The sequence below is a fragment of the Pyrgilauda ruficollis genome, unplaced genomic scaffold (genome assembly GCF_017590135.1).
Source record: "Pyrgilauda ruficollis isolate IOZ18807 unplaced genomic scaffold, ASM1759013v1 scaffold61, whole genome shotgun sequence".
In the NCBI taxonomy this organism is placed as follows: Eukaryota; Metazoa; Chordata; class Aves; order Passeriformes; family Passeridae; genus Pyrgilauda; species Pyrgilauda ruficollis.
The window spans coordinates 2699283-2726902 of record NW_024527822.1 but is presented as its reverse complement, the minus strand read 5'-3'; the positions used below and the strand labels follow the sequence as shown (position 1 = coordinate 2726902).

The 27620-nt window shown below is 42.2% G+C and overlaps 1 protein-coding gene across 1 annotated transcript in view; it reads right to left on the bottom strand.

Annotated features, from left to right (window-relative positions):
• The window catches only part of CAMK1D (calcium/calmodulin dependent protein kinase ID), a 210363-nt gene that overhangs the window by 31385 nt on the left and 151358 nt on the right, over positions 1-27620 (bottom strand). Inside the window, exons 4-5 of the mRNA XM_041483769.1 lie at positions 11133-11271; positions 6909-7035 (exon numbers count right to left, since the gene is read on the bottom strand). Of these exons, the coding sequence (XP_041339703.1) occupies positions 6909-7035; positions 11133-11271 (266 nt within the window). The remainder of the gene's footprint in view (positions 1-6908; positions 7036-11132; positions 11272-27620) is intronic.

Here is a 27620-nt window from a genome sequence, read left to right as displayed (position 1 = left end):
TTTAAACTCCTTGTGGATCTGCTTTGCTATCTTATACTACTGAGACTTAAAAATGTGTATTTTTTGTCTGGAATCCTTAAGTATTATGTTTTCCCCGTTGGGACCTTGCAGTGCAAATGCTTAAACTTAAATTTTAAACCCCTGTGACCCTAATCTTTTTAATGTAAAGAAGCTTTTGCCTTTTTCAGAACAAAACATCCACAATAATGGAAGAAATCACTAATGTGGCATTCCTAAAGCAGACTTACTATACTAGGTTTTAAAAAGTACAATATTTCCTTTGAGTAATTTGGAGTTCAAATGCTGGAAGAAAGTAATGAAGTGACAAATCCCAACAAAAATATTGGGAGTCACACCTTCCTCTGCTAGGAGACTTTCCAGCACCAAAGCACTTAATGAAGAAGAGCAAAAAACAAATTGTGAAACACAGAAATATATTAAAACCCGAGCCCCACATTTAGTATCCACCTATCCTCTGTTGTACTGGTAGGACGCTTCAAAGACTTGTCTTCTTAATCCAGACAAGCCAACAAAAAAACCCAAGGTCAATACTGCCAGCAAGGTTTGGAACAAGAAGAGATAATGAGAATCAAAAAAGACTTTCTGGTGCTTTGGCATGAGGACTCATAGAGGGGACCAAAGGAAGAGAGTCCATGAGGCAGGTGAGGACATCTGCATTTCCACAAGCAGAACAATGATGGAAAGGGTCAAATTTCACCAGGGACTTGTTGCAGAACTGAAGAAAATTCAGTGGAATTTTCTTCAGGGTAAAATAACAGGTGCCAACCACATTATGGAGACTCTTAAAGATTGGGTTATGCCCCAGTCTGCAGCACAGGTTAAAAACACTACTCCAATTTTCAAGTCATTCAGCAAATTGGGACCACTGTATGTGAATTGGAAATTGGGACCACTGCATAAGAAGAAATGTGACAGTTTTCTGTTTTGTTCTATCCCTTGTAATCGAATTTTGTGACAAAATATGAGGGAGAAGGGAGTTAATGCTCTCCTGTCTTTATGTGCTTAGATGTCTTCCAACTCTCAAGTCCTTTCAAATTCCCAGTATTTTATTCACATTCTCTTCTACCTCTGACTGTCTGTGCCTGTTTACATAACTTTCAAGATTGGTAAACATTACACATGTCATAGCTCCTAAAGAAAATATTATGCAAATGGCTGCTGAGCAGCAGTGAGCTCCTGACATTATACAGATATGCCACATTAACATAACAGAAAACAATTCTGAGATGAGGGGATGTGAGCTATATAAAGGTTTTCCCTCTTAAAACATCAAAGCTGTGCTGGGGCGTTTCTCTCTGTTTTAAAGGAGTGAAGAGCACTGATAGCTGCTGCTGAGGATGGCAGCTCTGAAACAGGTGAGAACAATACAGGGTAAGCATTAATGAAGAAAGGAAGGAGGTTTAAATACTTCTTTTGAGGTCAAATGGCTGCTTTTGGTTTTTGTTCCAATAAGCAGACATGCTGCAGGAACAGGAGGACATAGCTCAGCATCTTCTGTCTCTGATATACGGAAAAATGGAAGTATTTAATGAGCTGAAATACAAGTCAGAGAAGCTCTCAGGAATGAAGGCAGATCAGTGCCAAGAGGCAAAAGCAGGAGATACAACGAAAAACATCCAGGAGCTGACAGCATTAAAGGATCAACACTGGGGAGACAAAACAGCAGAAAGGAGAAGGGGAAAGCCAAATCTCCCATTTCTGGAGCTGGGGAGATGCCAGCTGAGCACAACTTCCACTGTCACACATCCCCAGGGAATCACTCTGGGCTCAAACCATAAACAGTGGTCACCTATCATATGTAGGGAGCCCCCAGTGCTGGGAATAACGTGCTCTGACTCCATGATTCAGAATACTGAACAATTGCTTTATTAACACTATACTGTATTACATTAATACTATATTATAACTATACTAAAGAGATACTATACTATACTACACTATACTATGCTATACTGAGGGTGCCTGTTCTTCATAACAGCCTGCCCTGCACAGGAAGGGCCAACCCAGCCCCTTTCCTGAAGTGAAAACCTACAAAGTACCCTCCTCACAGTGCAAACAGGCTGAGATGCACATGAAGCAGCTTCACAAGACCAGAGTCTTTCTTCCACCGAATCCTGGGGTGAAAACAACTTCTTTCCATTTTTTCACACATTCCTCCACTGTTCATCTTGGTCTGGTCAGCCAAGACTCTGAAGTTTGAGGCTTTTTCAGAAGGAGAGCAGGGTTTCAGTGCAGTATTGCTGACTTCCTGTGCTCCTGTCATTCTTATTTCACCTCTGAAGTTTGAGGCTTTTTCAGAAGGAGAGCAGGGTTTCAGTGCAGATTGCTGACTTCCTGTGCTCCTGTCGTTCTATTTCATGTTGCTGAGTCAGATTTAGATATCTGCCATGGATAATAATGCAGTTTATGCTTAGCAAAGGGTAACACAAGTCTTTGTCAGGATTTGGCAACAGAAATTGCCCTGTCACGTGCTTCTGCCTGAGCAAACTCTGTTCAGAATAATTCCCATGCTTTATTTTTACTTGATTACTCATGATACTGCCTAAAGGCTCCTGAGGCAGCTTATTGCTAAGAAGGATATTCTGAAGGCTTATTGAATATTTTCCAACACTTGACTCAAAGGATACCAAACAGGTCAAAATTCAACATGGAAATCACTTGCTTACTTAAATGATGTGGTCTTGCTAAGAGGAACAGGTGGCTTTGGTGAGATCTGAAACTACTGGATTTCTGGAAGAGCAGAGATGAAAGTTGTGAAATGACCTTTGATAAAAGCACTACAGAAGACGAAAACAGTGAGTGAGGTGGGGTTTACAGGGACCAGCCACATATCCAGGAACCAGCCCTGATTTGTATGGCAGGGAAGTACAAGAAAATTTTACTTGAAGAGGATTGGGACTCAGAGCAAGAATTTTAAATCTCAGTAGGATTAACATATTAGTCAGCCACTAACACAGCTCATAATTCAGTGTTTCTGCAAAATGAGAGGCAGATTGCCTCAGACAGGCTTTCTAACATTTTTTGAATAACTTTTCAAGCGTCTTGGAAGTCTAAGTTCCATCTGCAGAAATAACCAAAGCTTTTGAGGGACCACCTCTCATGGAAAGTCACTCAGTGAGACCCAATTCCCAAACATCCAAAATCCCTTCAGAAGAATTTGCTGAGTGACTGGAGTCACCTGGTGGGTGCCCAGCTTGATACACCTCAGGGATGGCTCATTTTCAGGCAGGTTTGAACAGCTCCTACATCAAAACTGAGTTATTATATAAAGCCAAGAGCTGACCAGCCCAAATCCATAATGTTTAAAATTATAAATCACTAATGGCTTCTTGGGATCTTGCCCATAATCACAGACATCAATCAGGGTTTTGAAAGCACCACTTCTTCTCCACGTTGGACAAAGGGTTCAGACCCATGCAGGTCAGTCCTCACACCTCTTTTGCAGTGAAATGAGCCACACAAGCTGCCTCACCTTTCCCAACTCAGGTGCTATCTAAAAGTTGGGTGTCTAGTCCCAGCTCATCACCCAGACTCTTTCCATAGGAAATGGGGATAAGAATGGTAAGCAGACAAGAAAATGCAAGACCTTCATAGAAGAGGCTGTATTATCAGATTCCCTTTTCAGTAAGCAAACATTTAGATTGGTCTCTTAACAAAAGTGGCTCAGATAATTGGGTTAAATTATCTTAACCATCAGCTTTTCGTCACAGTGCCAAAATCTCTGACAAAACTCCTGAAAAAATAAGAACTCAGAACTCTTGACAGTAATTTAATCTGCAAGGCAGAGCTTTAAAAGCTGAAGTCCTAATGCCCTATTGGTCATGCACATTTCAGATATAGTCTAATTTGAAAAGTAATATTTTGTTTTTCAGAAAGAAAACTGATATTTGTTAAGGGATTTAATTATAATTACACCCTTCCTTATTCAATAAATTTCCAGACCACATAAACAGGCATTTAGTGTCATGGATACTACTGTTCTTTGCAAATGAAAATAAGAAAAGTTGAGATAAATGAAGCACAAGGAGTTGAAAGTATATCCTGATCAAGGAAATTAGACAGAAATGACAGGGGGTTTGCATACTTGCAAATACTTGGGCAGCAGACATGAGTTAAGATCAGGTCTGCTTCTGAGCCAGAAGCTTGTCCAGCACTTTGCAAAGTGGGATCTGACTGGACCCATTTCTGGAGATGAAGTACAGATTGTAGCAGATGCCAATGACTTAAGAGAGCCCTGGGTGCCCTTGGCATGTGATATGTGCCTAAATATCTTCCAGCTACTTGAAAGCAAAGTGGTTAAACTGATAAAAATAATCAGTTCGGGTAAGATCTTAAAAAATAGGGTGTTCTACCTATCTCTGAAGAAAAGCACCCGGAAATTCGTTTTAAGTGATGGATCACAGAATCACAGGATCACAGAATCACAGAATCACAGAATAATGATGTTGGAAGAGACCTCTAAGATCATTGAGTCCAATCTATGTCCTAACACCTCAAGCAGACTATAGCACCAAGTGCCATGTCCAGTCTTTTTAAACACATCCAGAGATGGTGATTCTACCACCTCCCTGGGAAGAACATTCCAGTGCTTTACTGTTCACACGTTCAAGCATCTCAACATCCTTCCTAAACTGAGGGGCCCACAATGGGACCCAGCACTCAAGATGTGAGTCTGGCTCAAACTGCTCTCAGCAGCACCGAATACAGGGGAAGAATGACCTCCCTGCTCCTGCTGGCCACACAATTCCTAATGCAGGCCAGGATGCCATTGGCCTCCCTGGCCACCAAGATCTCTGAGTGTTACTTAACCTGAGGTAAAACACATGGGAAAGAAAAATACCAAAAGAGGTGGCAGGCAGGGCACTTGATGGATTTGGGCTGTGGCATTTGTCTGCCCTAGCCAGGCTGAGGACTTTTATTCCTCAATTAGGAGGAATGACTCTTCCATTGATTTGAGGGCACTTGGCAGGTGCTGCAAGCTGGAGTGACACTGGAAGACATGAAAGCTTTTGGGTGTGGGCAAGCTGCAGACCACTTATGCAGAAGCCACAACATCAGGTGTAACACTCAAGGAGGACCATTGTGGGTATCACCACAGTGACCAACAACAAAAACCTTCTGAGCTTGGAAAATGTTGTCTGAACAACGTATTACATTGAAAAAAAGGAAAACACTAAAGAGTAACTGCATCCTTTGCAGAAAAAAAAAAAAGAAAAAAAAAGAAATAGAACAAATATTTAAAGCTGTTTTCTTTGTGAAGGAGGGGGAAAAGTCCTGTCAGCACTTCAGAAATAAGTGGTCATGACCTCTTGAACCAGGATGAGTAAATCCTGTGTTCAGCAAGGTAACAACAAGCCTGGAGGCACTTGTGCAGCCATCAGAGGCCACACCATGGGTAATGAGAGCTCTCAAACATCTCTCAAAGCACTACAGCTCCTGTCACAGGCTCCAAGAGCTTCCTCTCCAAAATAGCAAGTTTCCTCATGTAAATAGGAACGATGAGAGGCTGCATGAGATCGCTCAGAGACCAAGCAGAGTCGCTCCCTCATTTTCATCAGCACTTCAGCAAACATCATCTAGGCTTTCCTGTGTCTTGAGACTCATTCTAGTCAGTGCCCATTCCAGAGCTAAATAAAACATGTTTGATAAGGACAGAAGAGCTGACAGCAAAAGTTATGAAAATTGTTGTCTCAGCTCAATTCCTGCTACTGCTTTGGAAGAAGATTTCCAGTCTGCTGTGATTACACAAGACTGCTACTCAGAGTGCATCCTGGCCCATGTCTTAAAATAAAACATTGATGGGAAAAGCACAGAAATCTGTTCCTTTTCCAGATTTTATTGGGCTAGAGTGTGTCTGCACAGTGTGAAGATAATGCCCATAAAAAAGTACCTGTGACAAATCTGTATCAGTGTGTCATAATCACCTAATCTGAGCTGTTGTACCATGATATCATCAGAGCTATGAAAAGAGGTGAGGTGGCAGCTGCAAAGTAAAAAGAGCTTCTGACAGCTGGAAAGCATCCAGTCTTTCCTGCTGGAAAGATCTGAGAGAAATCTATCCACTCTCAGTTTCATGGATTTCATGGATACCTCAGAGTTTCATTTTCCCACCTCAGCTGATGATCCTGGTGTGGCAGGAGGCTCAGGCTTACTGGATGTCTTGTACACAAAGGGAGCCTTTTAAATGTGTTTGCTCAAACAGACCTCATCACCACCTGCCATCTAATGCTCACTTTCAGCTACTTTAACTGTTTTCAAAGGCTGCTGGTAAACATGCTGCTAATAGGTGGCCCTGTACAATCACTACCAAATGGACAGAAGAGCAAAGAATAAATGACAGGAAACAATTTGACACTGTCCAGGAAGGCCCAAGGATCTAAAGAGCTTCTGCATTCTAACATCTGAGCCAGTAACTAACTTAACATTATTTTAACAAAGGATTACTGAACACATCTGAATAAATGCAGCTCTTTGATTTTGCTGTGTTCTATCAGAGGAATCTGGCAAATGCTATTCTTTATGATTTAAATAATGCATTTCATTAGGTAAAGCTTCTTGGTTTTTCAGTTGCTTGCAGGAGGAATGCATTTCAGGCTATTCTTCCCATGCTCCTGGTGTAGCTAAAGCAAGAGAACATTCATTCCACAAAGGTCTGAAAACATGAAAGTGAATCCCACAAACCCAGAGCTGGATTGCAGAATTGTACCCCAAAGGGGAAGAGCACACGAGACAGAGCACAGGCAAACATTAAATTCTAACAAATAACATTAAATAACAAATAAACATTAAATTCTAACAAATATCTGTAAAATCTCACGTGCACCATGGACCAGCACCAGAAAATGAGTACTATTTCATTTTCACTAAAATATAAGCAAACCTCTTACCGACATAGCCAGGAGTGCCACAGGCTGTGGACATCACATCTCCTTTACCCTCCATCTTCGACAATCCAAAGTCACTGATCATGATTTTCGACTCCTCATCCTGGCTGTAGTAAAGCAGGTTCTCAGGCTAGAAAGGAAAATAAGCAAAAGGAGTTTTGAATATGTGAGTTCAGTAACAACACCTGGTGACCCATGCATTGCATTTAATACAATCCCTAGTCACACCATACACAAGCATAATTTGCTTGCCCTAAGCCTAAAGAGTTGTTCTTAAAACCTACATGGAGATCCTCTCCAGACTCCTGTATGGCAACAAATGAAAGACCTTGACATCCTGAGCTTTGAGCAACTTTTCTGGGACAACAAACTTCTCCTCTGGCACCTCAAAGAAGACCTAAGGCTCATCCCTTACTTGTGAGATATGTCTGATGTATTATCACTTCATAGTGGTGAAACACAAAGATTCATTTGAAAGCAAGTAAATATGGCAAATCCAGGTAGTATACTAAAAAATTTTATACAGTATTTGAAAAAAGAAAAAGGGAAACAGGCGGTATTAGAGAATTTTTATATCTCCTCCACTAGAAACAAACTGTTTTGAGAGAGGAAATGCCTTTACAGTTAACAGACTTGAAGCGAGGATATTTCAGCTAGAGCTGATTAGGAAAAAATGCTGAAGAAAAAATGTGCTATAGCACTAAGCACAGCAACTTGTTTATAGTAAGAGAAAACAAGGATCACTCCACAGAGCCCTGTGACTTTTTATACCAGAGTCAGGCAGCTTGGAGAGCCCAACCAGCCTCCAGACAGCCCTGCATCCATGTGTTTTGAGTGTGCTGCTGCTACACAGCAAAGCTCTTGCTGGTGCTGTGAGAGCCCACCTCTTCCCATCCTTAACATCTGGGCTCGTGAAAGGGTCCACACCTGCAGCACTCAGCCTGGAGGCAGTGGGTTTTGGACTTTTGGGTCTTCACCTATAAAAGTGATGGGTACCCAACATTTGCAGATAGCCCTGGTGGAGTCTTTTGCCCAAAGCTGGCACAAATGCTGACACGCAGCCTGCTGTGTGCTCCAGGGAATGGTGAGGAGCAGCTGCAGCCACACAACATCCTCAGACTCCCTGGGACACATCCAAGCTTGGATTTGTGAGGAGGAGAAACTGCAGTTCAGTAGCACCAGCATCTATCTTCCCTTCTCCACGTGGGAAAGGGGGGATGAAGGGGTGCTGGAGGACGATGTACCCATTCAGGAGGTTAAAGCCATTCCTGGCTCTCCAGCCCCAGCATCAAGTGATGGCTTCATCCATGGGACATGTGGAAACATGAGAGGATCTTTTTACCCTGTGGCCAGCAGGGTAAAAAGGAAGTTATTTGGCTCCTAAAAATACACATGCAGTTTTACTATTTATCTTTCTCATGATAACTTGCAAGTCCAGTGCTTTAATTGGACTCTATAGTGTTGACACTCTTTTAGGGACTACAGTTTCATGCCATGCTCTGCCCTAGGCTGGAGACACTCCTAATTTTTACTACTGCTCTTGTGATCTGCTGAGGGGTTGGTAGACTTGGAATTAAGAGAAAAGCAGTTATTTCCTAACAATTTCTGATAACTCACCTCAGGTTCCCACATACTCACATTTAGTAAGGCCAAGAAACCCACACATTTAAAAGTCAAATTTGTTTAAAAGAATTCTTTTAATTCAAAAAGCATTAACAAGGTGGTTCTGTACCAAGTAGAGCTGCTTGAGCCTTTCACTCCTTTTGTGCATCCTGGAGTTCCCCCAGACATCACCTGCTGCCATCTACTCTAATCTGCTCTTGCATTACTTAGATTAGAGACTTGGAGCCCAGACCTGCTTTTACCAACAACAGCAAGTCCTATTTTGGTATCTGAATAAACACATAATTACAATAAATAATTGTTATGGATGTTTCACAGGTTGTATTTTTGTAGAGTGGATTCTTTCCCAGAGTTTCATTTTGAAACTTACACTTATTTTGATAATTTGAAATTATAAAAAGTCTAATTATATCCCTGTTTTTCTCATCATGGTATGTTTTTGTCAACAGAATTTCACAGCAGGTGCTCCTCATATACTGTATTTTATGAGTCATTTTTACAATTGATATGGTACTGACAAAAATCTGCAAACAAAAGAGAGAAAGAGAAAAAGAGCTACTCTTTGCTACAAAATACCAATGGAGAAGATTGGTTTGATCTAAATTCAGCTTGGCCTTACATAAACTCTGAAAGTAAGTTGTAAATTAATTTAATTCCCAAATCATCAAATCCCATATTTTATTGCAGGAACTTTAAAATAAGATTAGTTTTTAAAATGAGAGGTACAACCTGCTTTAGATTATAAATACAGGAATACCAAGACCTTGTACAATGGAATGTCTGAATTAAGAAGTCTTGGACCTCACTCCAAAAATGGTGGTGCCAGAAAGAAACCTGAACTTATTTACTAAAAGTTGAATCTGGGAACAAGATGGTCATGTTAGAATACAGCAGTTCCCTACTGGAATTCTGTGGAGCTCTTACAAATATGAGAATGTTTCTATGTACTTCAGTATAAGGGCAGGAAATGAACAGGAGCTGAGGGCAAGATGTGGAGACTGTAGGAGATGGAAGCCTAACCAGTGCCTCCTTACAGGAAACCCATTATTTGGGACTGCCTGGACTGGACTGCAGTGCCTCTTGACTCTATTAGTGTTCATTAAACCTTTTTATAAGGCTTATATAAGGCTCATAACATGTAGCCAAATTCCACTCTCTTTACAGGGGGAAAATACAAGCTCTGCCTCAACATCCAAGGAAACTCCAGTTTAGAGCATCCCTCCAAAATGCAGCCAGAGGTGTTATTTCCATCACTGAACTCTTCATTTCTGGCAGTAAACTTTGGCAGAATTAACTAGCTCAGGAGATGAACCCACAGTTTTCTTTGGAATTTGTATCTTTTTCTAGTATCTTCTGTTAATTTATTACTTAAAACACTAAAGTGCTATTAAATCCAAGCCTTTCTGCTTGTCTTAATGACACTTAAGATACTGGAAGAAAACAATAAAACAACAACATTTAGGTTTTTTTTTTTTTTACCTGAAAAGCTGAGAGGTTTAGATGTGACAATATGGTGCAGCTGAAAGGAAAATCATCTAAAGATCACATTGGCACACAATGGTCCTTAGAAGAACCCTTGCTGTTAACAAAAACACTGCTCCAAATGACAGGAAATCACTCGACTTTCCCCCACAATTGTTACCAGTTATTATTAAGTAAAAGTAAATCTAGCAAACCTGCAGAATTCCTTATAGCAGTGAACACACCTCAGCTGAGATGGAGTTTCTGCCTTAATGTAACATTTTGGGTCTTAATGGCTTTTCCTCACATCATACATGCAAAGCTCCCACTCTAACTGCCCTTACTGCAGAGTCCTCATTAAAACCATGTTCCATGGGTGTTGGAACCCAGGGAATATTTCTCTGCCTGTGCTGAGAAGTCCTGATCCCCAGGAGAACACGGCTTTTAACCTTTGTCCATGGAGAAAGCTTCCAAGACTTTGGGATGAATTGGAAATACGAGTGTGTGAAATAGATAGTAGTACAGCTTATCACAGGGTGAAAATTTAGAGTTTTGGGGTTTTAGTACGGAGGTAGATAGAAGACAAGATGGAGGATTTTGGGCATTGTCTGATCTCCTTCTTGTTCTTCAACTGTTCCATTCTCTGCAGTGCTTGTGGCACAGAGTGATTGGTTAGAAAGAGCCACAATTCAGATGTTGCATGAACAGACAAATAATTAGTTATCGGTAGAAAGGTGGAAATAAAATATGGTCTAAGAGTTAATTGGGCAAAAGACCTTGAACCTGTGTGTCTTGTGACTTTTGGTGCCTTTTCTTTGTACGCTAAGTCTGATATGTAGAGGGTGTGCTGAACTTCTGATAAGAGAAAAATAAACAGCAACCTGAAGACTGAAAAAACCAAATCCTGTTCATCTCTCAATACTGGCACAGAACTTTTTAGGGGTCTCCCCATCACTGGGGGATAGTTTCCAGGATCCAGCATCCTCGGGGCTGGGGGGATTTCCAGGGGGCTTTGGAGCATCTCTCCTATGCTACAACCTTACTGGAACAGCCAGTCCCAGGGCACTCGTGTTTGCTAGGCTCACACAATTACACAGCCTTCATTAACGCAGCCCAGGGGCCAGAGTGCTGCTGTGGCTGTACCTTGAGGTCCCTGTGCACGATGCCCATGCGGTGCAGGTAGTACACAGCGTCCAGGACCTGCCGGATCAGGGTGCTGGCGTCCTTCTCCGTGTAGAAGCCCTTCTCCACAATGCGGTCAAAGAGCTCTCCCCCAGACACTCTGGAAAACACAACGGGAAGCAGAAGAGTGAGGATGTGCCTGGTAATGCCCTTTCTGTATCATTAAAGGATGGTCAAGGCCATGCACTAGACACAGGCAGCCAGAGCAGATCTGCCTGCAGCGCTGGGGCTCCCCCACCATCCCAAGGAGGGCCATGAGGATGGGGAAGGGTCTGGAAGGGAAGACTTATGTGTTAGGGGGTGAAGTCACTTGGTCTGGTCAGCCTGGAGGGGAGACTTCATTGTGCTCTTCAACATCCTCCTGAGGGGCAGTGGAGGGGCAGGCACTGGTCACTTCTCTGGTGCCCAGTGACGGCCTGAAGCTGAGTCAGGGGAGGCTCAAGTTGCATATCAGAAAAAGCTTCTTCACCCAGAGGTGGCTGGGCACTGGAACAGCCTCCCCAGGGAAGTGGTCACAGCCCTGAGCCTGGCAGAGTTCAAAGGCATTTGGACAATGCTCCCAGGCACAGGGTGTGATCGGGGTGTCCTGTGCAGGGCCAGCTGGACTCCATGATCCCGATGGGTCCCTTCCAACTCAGCATATTCTATGGTTCTATGAACTGAGTTTGGTTTTCTCCAAGGACTGGTCAGGCTATAATGGAAAATCCACCACACATCAGGGAGTGGTCAAAGAGCCACTAGCACTTGCAGAGGGAATCCCAGTCATACCCCAGCCAGAGCCAGGGGAGCAGACCCTGCTTTCCATGCTGTCCCGCCATAGAGAACTTTGCATAGGCAGTTCCATCTGCTGGTGCTGGCCCACTCAGGCTGTAAATCTCCCACTTATCATGATCCCTTGGGGTTCACTTTTCACTCCACTGACCAAGGCTTGGGGTTTGCCCCAGAGGAATGGTCCCATTCTTTCCCCACTAGCAAGTGAAATGAATTCAGGAGTTGCAGCCACTACCTATAGAACACTATTTTATTAAAGTAACCTGCACCTCTGACAATTTTAAATGCTCTCAGAGGTCCCCTCCTTTACTCACACATGTAAACTCATTTATCTGCAGCCACAAGCTCTTTAGGCAGAGCACAGCCTCTGCCTGGCAATGGTAGGAGACAGTTATTGATGAGGAACACAGATTATCAGTACAATTCATCACCAGATGACACAAATGAGGAAAGGATTCCACAACTCAAAGAGGAAAGAAAATAAAACCTTGACATCCCACTATTTAATGTCTGCTGTACTGCACTTTTTCCCTGCCTTGCTAGAAATAACACGTTCTGAACCCAATTTTAAATAAAGAATGGCACATTAAAACTCCCTGGAGGAGTATCTGAGGAAACAAAAGAGGAAAGAAATGTCTGAGTAATTGAAATAATAAAACTGTCAGCAAAAAACTGCCCTACTAGGGTAAATAAAAGATTTCCATTTTAGCAAGCAAAACCTATTAAAAAATAAAATGTATGTGATATGTTTCTTCAGCAAGTTGCACCACTTAGCATATCATAAATAGCACAGTAAAACTTTCTTTAAAAACAAACCTAATAAAGGGAAAATAACAAATGATTACAGTCATTAAATGCATATGGACTGAGAGCTTGCCATTACATGAACACTAGGTAATTCAGCCACTCCAGGCAGTAATCTGCTTGAATAATAACATGAAGTCACTTCCTAGAGAAGTTTGGAGCCTGAATGGGAGAGAATGCTACCACTAAAAATGAACACATTCAGCTTAGAAAATGAAAAGCAACCCTGGAAACCTTAAAAGAAAGAAACCAGATAATCCTTCTATTAAGTGCTAGGCAAACAAAACAAACAGCTCACTAACATACTGGCACTATATTGAAGCTGCAGGAAAGGTGAAGTTCACCCAGGGTCTGAAGTCCACCAGCAGCCTGAATTAAATCCCCTTCTTTCCCAGTTTCTCAAAACAGGAGTTGTATTTGTCACGTACACATATTTTTACATACATATGTGCAAATACACAGAGGGTTGCTCCAAGCCCCTCTTGGCCCAGCCCATCCTGTGCCCTGCCAAGGGAGAGCAGGCACACCTCACCCTCACTGCTCACTGAAGGCAGATACAATTTTATTGAATATGGCTCCTATTAGCTGACTGTCTTTTTATATTTCCCTCGCAGTCCCTTTGTTTCCTGTGGATTGATTGCACTGAAAATTGAGCCCACACAGTAATTAATATCCCAGAATACAGCACATTTCCCCATGAAAATGCAGTGTGTGCTGTTTTGCAGTTTCATGCAGTTACTTTTGTTACACTCAAGCAATGGACTGCTTTAGTAGACACCAATTTACATCACGTGCTTTCCTGCACGGGGGAACTCTCCTTTGAGAGTGTATTTCCACAAAATATGTTTCACTAAATTGACAGAATTTCCCTCCATGCCAGCTCGTTCCCTGCCCCCCTTGAACCTCATTCTTTAATTTAAGGCTTTTCTTAGTCAGATTTAGTCCAGTGGATCTACTGTACCCGGGCTCAATCTGCTTATAATTTTATTTCAACACACGGAAAATATTTGCAACCTCTTAAATGATGCACTGCAAACCAGAGCTTAACCCAAACACTCAGGAGGAGCAGCCCTTACATTTGCAGGCCCTTGTTTGTTGAGAATGCAGACAGCATCCCAGGTACATGCAGAGAGCCAAGGTGTTCTCATTTATTAGTGTGGGCACTCTGAGTTATGGTGCATTACAGGTCTGCACTCACCTCTAGAGTCTCCCTGCTGTGGGCAGGATTCCTGGCTGAATTCCACCTCCCTGGGATGCTCTTCAACTCAGCACCCAAGGCCATGGCTACTTTCCACATGGAGCTTACGTCCTTAAGGTTTTTCTCCTCCAAGATAGGGTTAACTCAAAATAATAATGTCACTGGGAATGCTGCTCCTTGCACAGCACCCAAGGACTGACATAAGTCAGTGCTCTTACAGGATTAAATCAGCAAAGGCAGCTGTGGGACAGCATCTGAGCTCTAAAATCATGGTGGAGATGTGGTCTGTTTGCTGGTCTTGATCCCAACCCCCTGTGCCCTGCTGAGATGGGACTTGGCATCTGTTCTCAGCAGACATGGGCACTCATAAAGCATTCCTGCAGTTTGTTCCAGTCTTTAATACTCTGGAATAATTATTTTCTTTTTAATGGCACCATCCAGCTTTGCCCTCTCCATGGCAATTTTGAGGCAGAATTGAAACTGCAGGCAGTAAGAGCAGAATTAGGTCTTTGTTTTAAAGGAATTTAAGACAGAATTTTCTGTCCAGAAAGAAAGGGTAGGAGGGATTTCTCATTAGTGGAAATTAGAGGAGTGCTCCTGTCTTGCAGCTGGCACTGGCTCATGGAGCTGGACACACAAACAGCAAAAGGAGCCTTTTCCCCCTGATGATTTCAATCTTGGTTCCCAGCAAAGAAAAAGTCACAGGAGTCAAAAGTCAACCTGCCAAGTTCAGGTACTTGGAAAGCATTTAACTCTGGAGCAGCTCAAGTACCACGCTGTGATCCAGGGCAGCTTCAGCCCTGCCCAGCGACTCAGAGTTGGGCAAAACTCAGCAAAGCAGCCACAGCTGCCTCTTCTGTGTGGATGTGCCTGCTGGGACTGCCTGGATGGAACATGTGCGGCTCCAACCTCTAGTCCTGGCTCACCCACTGAGCTGTGGCTTTTCTCTGGTTGTCCACGCACCTTGGGAAAAGCCCAGCACTTGGAGAAGGAGCTGAGCCAAGTGTCCCTATGGCACATGGACACCCCGGAATATGCCTTGCCTGCCTCCAGCAACAGGAAACAATTTCAAACCAATGACCAGAAGAATAATTTAGTTTAGAATGAAATAAAACCACAACCAAACTCAGCCGTAAGTATGAATACTTTAACTCCTACTACATCTTTTACCTGAGGCTACATGCCTTAAATGCACATTACTGACTAGGCACATGAAAAAGGCCAGAGCAAACATTCAAGGTGAAAGGAAATAGGATTTGAGGGGAGGGGGGCAGTCACTGCCCTGGTCCTGCTGGCCACACTGTTGCTGGTACAGGCCAGGATGTAATTCCATTAACACCCACTTTGGGGAGGGACAGTAGAACCCAACTTGACCATATGACAGAAGAGACATTATCTGCAATTCTACTGGGGAAACACAGATTGCACTCTGTTTCCAGGGTTTCCTGAGATAAAAGCTTCCAGACCTAGTGTTTCTTTAATGAGACTTCATATATTGATTATGCAGATGATACAAATCTTTCAGACAACCTAGGCTGGTGGTGGAGTTTGCAATAAATTCCTACAGTTATATTTATAATCTTTTATTTTCCTGACTGGATTTGGGGGTTTTGTTTCTTGTTTCTTCCCAGTTTGAAGTCTAAATGTAGATCTAAACCTCGAGCACAAGCTGCCATACTGAGTGACTCAGTTTAGGACAGGTTTCAAAAAACTTTGGAAGTACCGATGGTTTTGTACATGGACGAGCTACCTTGTTAATTGGGCTCTCAGTGTGTACACTGTTGGCTGAACACCCTGCACAGACAGTAAAAAAAGGACCCTGAAAGGCCTTGCAATGTTCATTAGAGGTAAAGGAGAGGTCACTCTAACAGTGTCCTAATAAATACTCAGGCTCTGTTCAAGGATTGGTTTCAGTCCTTGACACCACAGTTTCCATATTTGTGCAATTTCTAATTTACAGATGTAACTTGTGAGAGACGAGGGAACATTTCAGCATTACAAAATTCACAGAATTCACAGAATTCACAGAATGATTAGGTTGGAAGAGACCTTCAAGATCATCAAGTCCAACCCATGCCCCAACACCTCAACTAAACCATGGCACCAACTGCCACATCCAGTCTTTTTTTAAACACATAACTCTTTAAACACATTACTATTACATTTAAACACATTACTATTACACCTTCCCTTTACATTAACCCATTTCACCATCAGTTCATCAGGAAAGAACCAAACTGTCAAACAAAAATAAAACAGCTCATGCTGCAGGTAAAGAGAAAGGGCATTACCAAACTTTTTCCAAAGCATCCTATTCCTCTGCAGCACCATCAGGAAAGCAGAAGGCGCAATGTTTCAAAGAAGTACTTTGATGAAAAACGAGAACCAAACAAAAACTCCCTTGTGATTTAAAGCCCCTAAACTCATAAACAGAAAACAAGAGCCCATCTCTCTGAATTTCTGGTGTCTTTGCCAGCAGAGTGAAACCTGCACTCACACACTGGAGGTCACCAGATACCTGCCAGACTGTCACCTCAGCAGGGCTGCCTGGTGGGGGACAGCCCCACATATGTTAGCCTTCAGGTGAATGAATACATGAATAAAAGAACAAATAAACACTGGAATTAAAAATAAGTCAGTCATATTAATGTATTCATGTTACTCTTTCTTTCTCTTGGTGGGACTGTCTGTGTGTGCAGATAAATCCTCTCGTTTCTTCACCCCTGCATCCCCCACTGTTACTGAGTGTAGGAACCTTGCTGCTTGTTTTAGGAGGTGGAAAAATAACACCCTTTGAAATATCACTTTGACTTCTTTGCCATTTGGCAAAACACTGATGCTTTTCTTCCTCTTTTGTACTAGAGGCTGGAATTGCTCTGGATCATTTACTGCTTGATAGTTTAATTGCTTTTTATCAGGAGTCTTATTGATGAACTCATCAGTGGTGGATTTACATGAAGAATCCCAGCAAAGCTATTCAGAGCTTGTAGGCTTTTCCCTCCAGAAGGGTGTTAAGTCCACCTGATGCTTCCATGCAGTCCAAGTCATGATCCATTCTCCATTGAACAAGTCACCATACACCATGCTGGGTTAGAAGAACCACCCTGCAAGGTCAGACACATCCCTAGGGTTTCACTAATGCTGTTTAAACTTGCACATTAGGGATGCTAAACAAAAAAGAGGACTGATTTCAAATATTGGAGCAGGAGGCCTCCCAGGACACTATGAAAAGTAAGTTAAATATGAGCATTACCCTATAACTGTGAGCAGCTTATCTATCAGAAGTTACACATTCACAGTTTCCTACAATATAAATCAGAAACAGCACAGAACTCAGCATGAAGCTGAAGTGTGAGGGGAGATAAGAAAGACTGAAGGAACTATTCCTGAGAAGTTCTTCCTTTGAGTATTACATTTCTCTAATGATGAAATTCTTATTAAGACAAATAATTTAGTTCTTAAAATGTATTTTGTTTTTAATGAAGGGCTTTTCTGTTTGGCTTTAAACTTCCTCTGCATTGTGAAAATCCATGAGAACCAGAAAGCAGACCTGGCCAATGTGGTGTTTGAAAGGAAAGAGAAATTGGCCACCCTCAAGTCATTGTTCAAATGAAGCAACACATAAAAGGAAAATGAGTAAACAGATTAATAGATTTTAGACCCAGAAAGGAACATTATGATTATTTAGTCTGACCTCTTGCAAATAGAAGTACGTGATGCAAATTCTCCTTGTACCAATAATCTAGAGTGTTAATCAGGCAGGGACAGATATTGCTACAGAATTACTGTATGGCCTACAGAGATTTGCTTTATTCAGTAAATATGTCAGAAAACTGCTCTGGCTTTCTCATTTGCAGCACATCATAAAATATACAGCTTGAAAAAGGCGACTTTCCTTGTTATTGTATCTTTAAATCACCCAGCTTAAAATCTGCTGGCAACATAAATATAGGCTCCAAGGCCACCAAAGAAAGGACACAGGATTAGTTTTGGCTTATTTTTCTAGAATGCAGGGGTGTGCATACGGCAGGGAGGGATGGATAGATGTTAGCATCCTCTCCTTTGATAGTGCTATTCAAAGACAGAATCATTCAGGCTGGAAAAGACCTTCAAGAACATCAAGCACAACCTTTGACCAAACACCACCATACCCACTAAAATATATCCTGAAGGGCTACAGCAACTCCCTTTTTGAACACTTTCTGGGATATCAACTCCACCACTTCACTGGACAGCCTGTTCCAGTGCTTGACCACTCTCTGAGCCAAGAAAATTTTGCTCATAACTAACCCAAACCTTCCCTGGTGCAACATGAGGCCATTTTGTCTTTTCCTATCAAGAGTTTCCTGGAAGAAGAGATCCCACCTCATTACAACCTCCTTCCAGGTTGTGAAGAGAAAATGCAAAGCAACACTGCCATGGTATTTATTCTGGTTTTTCAGCCCTGTGATGATGGCTGCTCCAAAGGGCAGCTCCCCACCCTGTGGGGTTGTTTGGAAAACAATTGGGCAAAAATGCTGTGGCCATTTTTCTGAACCAAACTGAGCAAACTAACTAATTTTCCTCCTGCATTAAAAGTTTCATGTGACATTTGCTGAGCAGCTGTAGTGAGGTTTTTGTGCTTTGGAGAACAGACCTCTGTTTCCACTGGGGCAAGACTCTGGAAAGCTCTGCTCAGGCATGTAATACAGTTTGGCAGTTAAAATCCTTGGAGGAAGCATTTTCCTTCACAGAATCCCTATTGCAGAGATCTTTTGAGTCCATGATTCTTCAAGGTCAATGCTCTCTTGTTTTATCCAAAATTGTATTCCATATACAAAGATTCAAAATTATATTCAAAAATTTCCCTGGTCCTATCAGCTGTAAAAGGTGTGATTGAACCAGAGGCAACCAAATGACAAAGGACATTAGGTTTTTAAGTGTTTTGTGATTACACTCTTCTGAGTGACAGCTTATGACAGCCCTTTAAATGCCAGCAGACCACTTGCCCCTGTCTGTGCTCATCCCCCCAGGCAGTGGTGCATGGAGAAGATGTGGGACCTGCCAGTGACAGCAACACTCCCTCAGTGCTGCCATCATGATGAGGCACAGGGGAGAAACCAGTGCTTCCACTGAAAACACCACCATGCACTCAAATCCTCAGAAATAATCATAGAAAAGTTGCACATTTCTAGCACTCTGCTGAGGTCTGCAAACACCATGATGTGCAGAAGATGGACACATCCTTTTTTCACTCTTCTGAGCTCCTATAGCTTGATTGGCACCTTCACAGGAATCAAGGAATCATCCTGGGATTAGCAAGTGGACCACACTCAAGTGTGATCATTTGAATGAAGCACCTTGTCATTTGAAAAAGGACCCGTGGAGGTGGTGAAACACTGGCACAGGTTCCCAGAATGGTGGTGGATCTCCCATCCCTGGAAACATCTAAGGTCACGTTGGACAGGGCTCTGAGCAGCCTGGTGTAGCAGAAGCTGTCCCTGCTCAGTGCAGGAGGGTTGGACTGGGTGACCTTTGAGGTCCCTTCCAACCCAAACTATTCCATGATTCTATGACAGAGATTGGCACTTCAACCTGTTTAGATTCATGGTTTTACATTAAATGGAAAGGCAAAGCTGAATCTCAGAAGTGGTGACTTTTATCTGCATCAGTTTGATATCAACACATCCCTGCAAACATTGTATGCACCAGTGGAAAAAAATCAGCATTTTTAAAAATGGCATAAAAAATACCCAGTATGTATTAAACATCTCAAAAACATAGTCTTAAAAGAAGAAATTGCTCACTGGTTTATTCACTTCCTTCTGTGGGATGTCAGTAAATCAGCCCACTCTTGCTCGTTGTGTACATATATATACATATATCTGATCTTGTTGCCTCAATCTTTTTCACTTTGCTTCTAGGAAACAGAGAAGTACAGCTCTGTAGACAAACCACTGCTCAAAATACATTTTCCAGTATCTGTCTGAGGGATGGAACAATGTATTTCCTAACTGCTGTCTTATTCCTCCATCCCTCCATAAAATAAGTGGACAGTTAAAACCTGGAGGAGATTCCTCACCTGACAACAATTTAAAACTAGGTCATGTTTCAGCACTAATAGGTTTGGTTTATTTTCCTTTTGACTTGTTTTCCAGTGGAAACCAACCTGCATGTCCTGCCAACATTAACTAGGAAGAACAGACCTAAAAATAATTCAAACTGATGCAACTGAAAATGGATACTGTAAATTGCACAATAGATAGTAAACAATTTTGAAATATAAGGTGAATGCAGCACTGAGAATTGTACTAAATAACAGAAAGGAGCACAGGAAAGTGCAATAAAGTCACTCTCAGCTGGAGCTTAAACAGCCCAGATTTTCAGTGAAATACATTTAATAGAAATTTGGGGTGGTGTGAACATTCCTTTTTCTGAGGTGATTTGTTTTCCCCTTGCTTTCTCACAACTAACTTTGCAGGCAGATGTCATAACTGAAATAGCCAATGTAAAGACAGTATTGACTAATACCTGTCTCAGTGCAGAAAGAACTTTGAAGATCCTTATGTCCCCTGTATCTCACATAAATTCTACTTTTTTTCAGCTTATCTGTAGCATGTACAACATTGAACCATCCTTTTGTCCTAGAGAAATACAACCTGGAAAATTTATTTTGAGCCAAAAAAAAAAAAAAAAAAGAGGGAAATGCTGCCAGCTGGTCAAGATATATTGTTGCAACTATCAACTTTCCAAGCAGTTTGTAGAAACAATAAATTGAGAGCTAAATATGAAAAGCAAACAGACCAACTTAACTCTAAGTTTCATAGGTATCTTGGTTTATCAAACTGTTGCAACAACTATATATACATTTAAAATGTCATTATTATGCTTTCCAACTTTTGAGTGCCAAGAAAGCTGCAGAGAATTGAAAAAGAAACTTCAGAATTCTAATTGCTTATAATGAAGTATTTCTTAAGAAATGTACAAGTAACTCAAGTACAAGGAAAAACCCATTTTATTCTATATGCACAATTTTAAAATATGCAATTTAAAAAAATATCAGGAAATACACATTGGAGTTGAAATATATGTTGGAGTTATCAAGGACAATTCCCTGAAATACTCTGTGGCCATGAAAAATCAAGCAGAAGATTTAGGAGAAAAACGAGTGCAACACAGAAAATAATTTGTCCTCCTAAGCATTCATGGAACACTCCCACTTTCAATACTTTTGACAAAGTTCATCTCACCAGATCTTGCAAGTGTAGACAATGAGCACCTGCCTGGGTGCCGCCACACTCCCCTCCTCAGCCAGGGCAGGGAAGGAGCATGTCTAGGGTGTGAGGAGCAGAAATGTCCATTTCTGTGTTCCTTTGGACAAATCCCACCTTGATGATCTCTATGGAAAGAGTCCTCGAGATGTTTTGGCCAAAACCATAATGAAACTTGGGGAAGTACAGAGAAGAAAAGCAAGCAGGACCAGAGAGCCTCTCTGCGAACAGAGAGAATGTGTTTTAGAAAGAAAAGAGACGGCAGAGGAGAGCACTCTACAGAATCATAGATCCACAGAAACGTGGAATTATTTAGGCTGGAAAAGACCTTTAAGATCATCAAGTGTGACTGTTAACCCAGCAGTGCCAAGTCCACCACTAAACCAGTCATGAGAAGGATGGAGTGTGGACAAGGGAAATATAAAGAGTAATTTCACACCACAGATAAGAAATGGGAGACCTAATGGAATGAGCAGGTGGTGGATTTAAGACAAAAGCCTTTGTCATCTGAAGAGCCATCCTGGAACAGATGAATCTTTGGTACGACCCCATAAAACTGCACTCATGTTCTTATGTTTGCACTCGTCAAATTATTGAATTATTCACTCAGCTCTGCTCTGAATGTGCATACCTACATTAAGGGAGTCTTTTGACTCATTCACTTAAAATCAAATATGACAGATTCATAGATTTTAAAGCCTTTATGATAATCTAATCTGACCCCAGACAAAACAAAGGCAGTACAATTTTTGCCTCTGATCCATTGCTCCTGGCAGGACAAAAGACTATCATTTAGCAGTGTAGACAGGCTTGACTTAGAAGATACCACCAATCTCTCATCTGCTTTGTCCAGCAGTTAATTACACACACTGACTAATTACACTGAGGTTTTTTCCCAATGATAATTTCGGATGTTCTGTCACCAGAATCCTTTCAACACTGCCTGGAGACTCTTTAGCTGTATTAGAGAAACTTTACTCTATTTAGGTCTTGGTAGACTAATTTTTTTGCTTCTATCTGAAGTTTCTCTCTGAAAAAGTTATATTCAACAGCCACGTGAGAAGGTATCCACTGAGAAGAGCTAACTAAAAGCTGAGTGATGCTCATTTCCAGTTCTCCATCTGGAATGTTAAATGACCATGTCAAGTATCTTCACTTACATATGCATCAATAATGAACAAGCTGTTCCTGGACAGGATATTGACCAGTACCAGGTACCTGTATTTCAGAATTGAATCAAATATAGCCTAAAGAGAAGATACAGTTTCCAATTGCACACTTCTCAACATCACTTAATCACTCTGCTTCATCCTGTGAGTTTATCTCACTGCTATTCAATCAAGATATTCTTGTTTTCCACAGTAAAGAGTGAATTTCTGCAATTTTGAGTGGCGTGGAGAAACATCAATCTAATTTCTTACAGCTTGGAAGCAATCTCAGCTAAATAAAACTTACACAACTGTTAAGAGAAATATTATACATTTAGCCAGTAAATTCAGTTTCAAGAGGGCACTTTGTAATGTCACTGAAAGAACAGGAGAAACAGGTAGTGAATTTGGAAACCTAAGGATTGTACATAAATTGATTAATCTTCTTCTCAGCTCCCTCTAAAGGGGAACAGCGGGCACAGGCCATGGTGAGTGAGGATGAGCCACACACAGAGCCAAACCAAACCTGTCAAAAGCAGTTTATGGCAAACACACTGGTCTAAATCCCACTGCTCCAACCCCACTGTAACCCACGACTGCTGAGCTCTGCTCGATGTGTCCCACCTGAGGCTTTCACCTACATATGAGCCCAAATTTTTCACATCACCCCCTCCTTCCCAGCTCCCTCCATGCACAAAGCCTGTGAGTGGGCTCATGGTGCTGCTGGTGCACTGCTGAGGGGCAGGAACAGCACAGGCTACTAAAGCTCCATGTTTATTTGCAGATGGCAGATGGCCATCTGCCCTCTCCCATTAACAACAGCTAATTTCCAAGCTGAGCCCTTTGCACAGATAAGGCCCAGCAGGGACCAGCAGGACCTGCTGATTTATGGGGGTTTGGCTGGAGGGTGGGCAGCACAGATATTCTCTCACGGCCTTGAGGGAAGATTTATGATGTACAAAACAGGCAGGGGAAAAAAAAAAAAAAAAGCATCTGGTCCTAATTCTTGATACTCTCAAAAAATCCCTCAGAATTCAGGCATGTGAAACAGGATGGCTCTTGTGATTTCTGCTCTTCAACTGCCACGGGATGAGCTCCTCAAGGAAATGCTGACCATGGCATCCCCAGGAGAGGTGGGAGGAATGAGGCACCACCAGCAGCAAATGAAACACATGCAAACCTGGCCAGCAGAGAGAACAGCCTCCAAAAATGCTGGAAAATCATGAGGGAAACCAGCTGGGCATGGAGAGGGCAGAAAGGGAGATCCTGCCAACACCCTGTGCTTGCTCAGTCTGTGTTTGGCTGCCTGGCACTAAAACCAGGTACCACAGCCACAGATTTACTGCTTTTATTCTGTGCAATAGCTGAATTTACTGTCTTTAGAAGGAAATAAACCCCAACCTTCCATGAAGGCAAGTATTTGTTAAAAGATCTATTAGGAGCAGAGCTCACAGAAAAGAAGGTTTCCAGAACATCCTACATAACACAAATGTGCCCCAGGGTTTCTTTTAATAATTCTTCAATTATTGCCTTGCTGGTGTCTGTTTTAGTCCAGGCCATGGAGATGTTTTTAATGGAAATCATCAATTCATCACAGAGACAATTTCCAAGAATATAATCACGGAGATGAAAACAGACACATGCTCATGCTAATAATGAGGGCTACAGAAAAAGTGGGAAGATTTTATGATTCTGTTATTTTTAATGGCAGCTATTTGCTCCTGTGTCTTAACAAACTAGGCTGGACAACTGCCAGGCATTCTGGTTTTTACTGGGACTGTCCCTTGGCCTGGGGAAAGATTTTAAATATCCATTTATACATTATTGCTCCAAGGCTGCCATCTATTCTAACACTTTACATTTTCCTTGACACAGAAAATGCAAGGCTCCAGCTATTTCTTCGTTAATCAACACAAGGAGCTCCACAGTAATTTTATTTTCAAGACAGAAGAGTGAATCGATGCCAAGAAGCCAAACCTCACAGGTCATGCTCAATATTTTAGGAGTTTGTGTTACAATTGCCTTGTCTATTTCTGTAATAATTTTTAATGGATGGATTAGTGACAAGCTGTAAAAGCTTATGTTTGTAAAAAGCAAACCCATGATTGATACAACAAAGAATGAAAGTTAGCTGGGAAAATGGAGAGAAGCTTAACCAGACTGTTTCACATGCAGATATCTGTGGGAGCTACATCCAGCACCAAAAGTCCAATACAGTGCTGTTCAAAGACTGACTCTTCTCTGTCTCACACAAATACTTTGGTCATCTGCAGGGGCAGGGCACAGTGAAACTCCTGCCCATCCCACACGACAGCATCCTAAAAATCCCTCTCCAGGAGTGGCACCCCAAAGGCAGCTCCTGGCAAGCCCCACCACCAGGCACAGTGGGAAAAAAAGTAAAGGCATGGATCTCATTCCCCTCAAGCTCCCCAGCCTCCAAAGCATCCAACAGGATTATCCCAAAGCCCCAAAGAAACCTTGTTGATGCCTCCTGTTAGCCATGCTCTGTGCAAAGTTCTCCTTCAGCCCTACCCCCTGGGGATTGTAAAGGATATAATTTCCCCACGTCTCACATTTCATACTTAAACTGCCCTGTAAAATCCCATTCACGAGCAAGCCCCAAGCACCAGCAGAAATACAAGGTGTGAAAGTGCACCAGCTTCAGGCTACAGCCATGGAACTGCTTCTCCCAGCCCAGTCTCGCTGCTCCTGGGGGGCCCAGGGCAGGACACGGCTCCAGGAGGGAGATTTGTGCCAGGCACTCTGGCCACAGACCAGCTGTGTGCCAGCACAAGTCTTTTAGGGACTTATCCCACTTCTGGAGGATCCAAAGGGTCGTGCTGAGCTGGCCTGAACTGCCACCCAACAGCTCAGTGCATCCCATAGGGAATCCTTGGCATTAACATTTAATTGCTGTCTACATCATTTGGTCAGTATAGGATCTGTTAAGATCCTGGGCATTCCTGCTGAAAAAAACTACATGACCTCATAATGTCATGGATTCATCAGTGACTTAGAAAAAAAAATTTGCAATCTTCCTTTTCCATTTTGTAGGGATACTCCTAGGACCTGTAGTATCCCAATATTTCCAATCCTGGATCCTAAGCATCTGCTGTGGATGCTAAAAATGTGAAAATTAAAATCAAAACTTCCTCCTCCACCCCAAACTGATCAAACTTAAAAAATAATCTAGCAAATATAACCCTGGGATGTATGATTTATACACTAAGAACATTAGGGAGTTAATAAAATTGATGGACACTGGTTTTTTGTTTTTATTTTTCTAATACAGCAGTCAAAGCACATTGCAAAAATTCATGGACAAAAATGAAATGCAGACTTTGGCTACAGGGCTCATCAGCCCTGAACAGCAATCCTGAGTGTCCAGATTTTGGCAATAGCATCTGAAAAATGATGCCCTTAGCTGAAGAATAGCACTATTAAAAGAATCTATGCCCTGTATGTGCATATAACCCACGAGAGAGCTTTTTTATGGTCCTTACTTTTGTCAAGCTGCTGCTTCCCACCACCTTGGAGCCTGCACACTGATGCACAAATATTAGAATAAAATTATCAGTGCAACTGCTTTTCTGCACGAGAGGGATTCAGAGATTGAAAACAGAAAAAGCTTTTAAAAGTCAGTGCTCTCAGTCCAGTCACTGCCCAGCAGGCACCATGTCTCCCTAACCAATGCTTTCAAGTCAGTGAGCTGCTGCTCTGCTGGTCCAAAGGAAGAGACCAAAACAAAGTGTTAAGAGAGTAAACATCCACAGCTACGTGCTGTGACTGCTCTGCTGTCAATCTTTGGTTGTCTGTGTACCAAGCAAAGTTTCACTAACACCAGATATGGCAAAGAAATTTCTATTACTGCACTATTTACACCTGATAAAACATGGAAACTACCACACAACCCCACAATTCCCCCCAGAATTCTGGTGCCAGTGGATGGGAGGTGTGAGATGTTCAGGGTGACTGCACTCCCATCCAAACACGAAGGCATGGCCAAGGCAAGAGCTTCACCTCAGGGATCTGCCTTTAACCTTCGCTCTGCCAAACATTCCCTCTGCAACCTTGGGCAAGCCACTGAAGGATGACTCTAAAAAGGGACTTAGGTCCTTGGAGAGGGAATTAGGGTTTGGATAACCCAGATGTTGCTGCTCCTATCAGCAGGTCAAGGTGTGACAACTGTGAGCAGCAAATCTCCCAGGACTTGGGGCACAGCTCTAACCCCTGTTCCAGATGTAAGAGAGGAGAGGGGAATCAAGTCAATAGATCCAACACTTGGAAAGTGCCCTAAACCACAGAAGATGTTTTCCACACTTCCATCTGAAAATATTCCATCTCTCAGAAAATAACTCCAGCCTCCCTCAGCACCACAACACTTCCTCTGCACCGTGACTACCCTATTGATGCCAATTCCATGGAACAGTAACAGGGCCCATTAAAGTGAATGTCAGTTGTTCCCTTAACCTTTGTAGGGAGACAGATTAATCCCTTTAAGAAATATGTTCATCCTGTCATGTTTTTATGAGATGGTAATCTTAGTCCACATCTTCCATAACTAAAGGAAAAGTCACCATGCTGACTTTGGCCTTGCAGCTGGAGTTCTGTCCCTCCAGCAGGAAAGCCAGGTGTATTTATGCAATGGAAGGAGCCATTCACTCTCAGCATGTGTTACAGACCAGTATGGAAAACAGATTTCACACTGATGATTTATAAAGTGCTTTAGGCATCCCTTAAATAATGAGTTATAGCCAGGTATGAACATCCAAAGCCACTGATGAAAAGGCTCTCCTGCTCTTGTTGTGTTATTTCTGCTGCTCTGGTTGCAGAAGCTCAGCTCCCTGGTCCAGGTCCTCAGCCCAGTGCCAGAATTGACCTGTCTCAGTGCCACAGATGTCTGTTTTCTATTTGGCCTGTGGTATTCCCTGTGCAATATTAAAATGTCATCAATTCAGTTTAATAGGCCAAGTAAAGGCCTTAGTCAACCATTTAATAGCTAAGTAAAACATAGGGCAAATGCATATCAGTCCAGGGATTGCATTAAAAGTTTAAGGGTTCAATTAAGAGGCATCTCACTGGTGTGTTCTCAGGAGGTTAGGAAAACAGAAATGCCAAATATTTCCCCTGTTGCAGCTGTTAAGCACCAGGCTGGAAACCCCTTGTTAAAGTGCTTTTTGTTACACTGCTATTCCAGTACATTAAAAAAACCTCTGTATAATACTCCAGTAAAATAAACTATTTATTGCAAAAATGGAGCTGATATTTATATGATTTA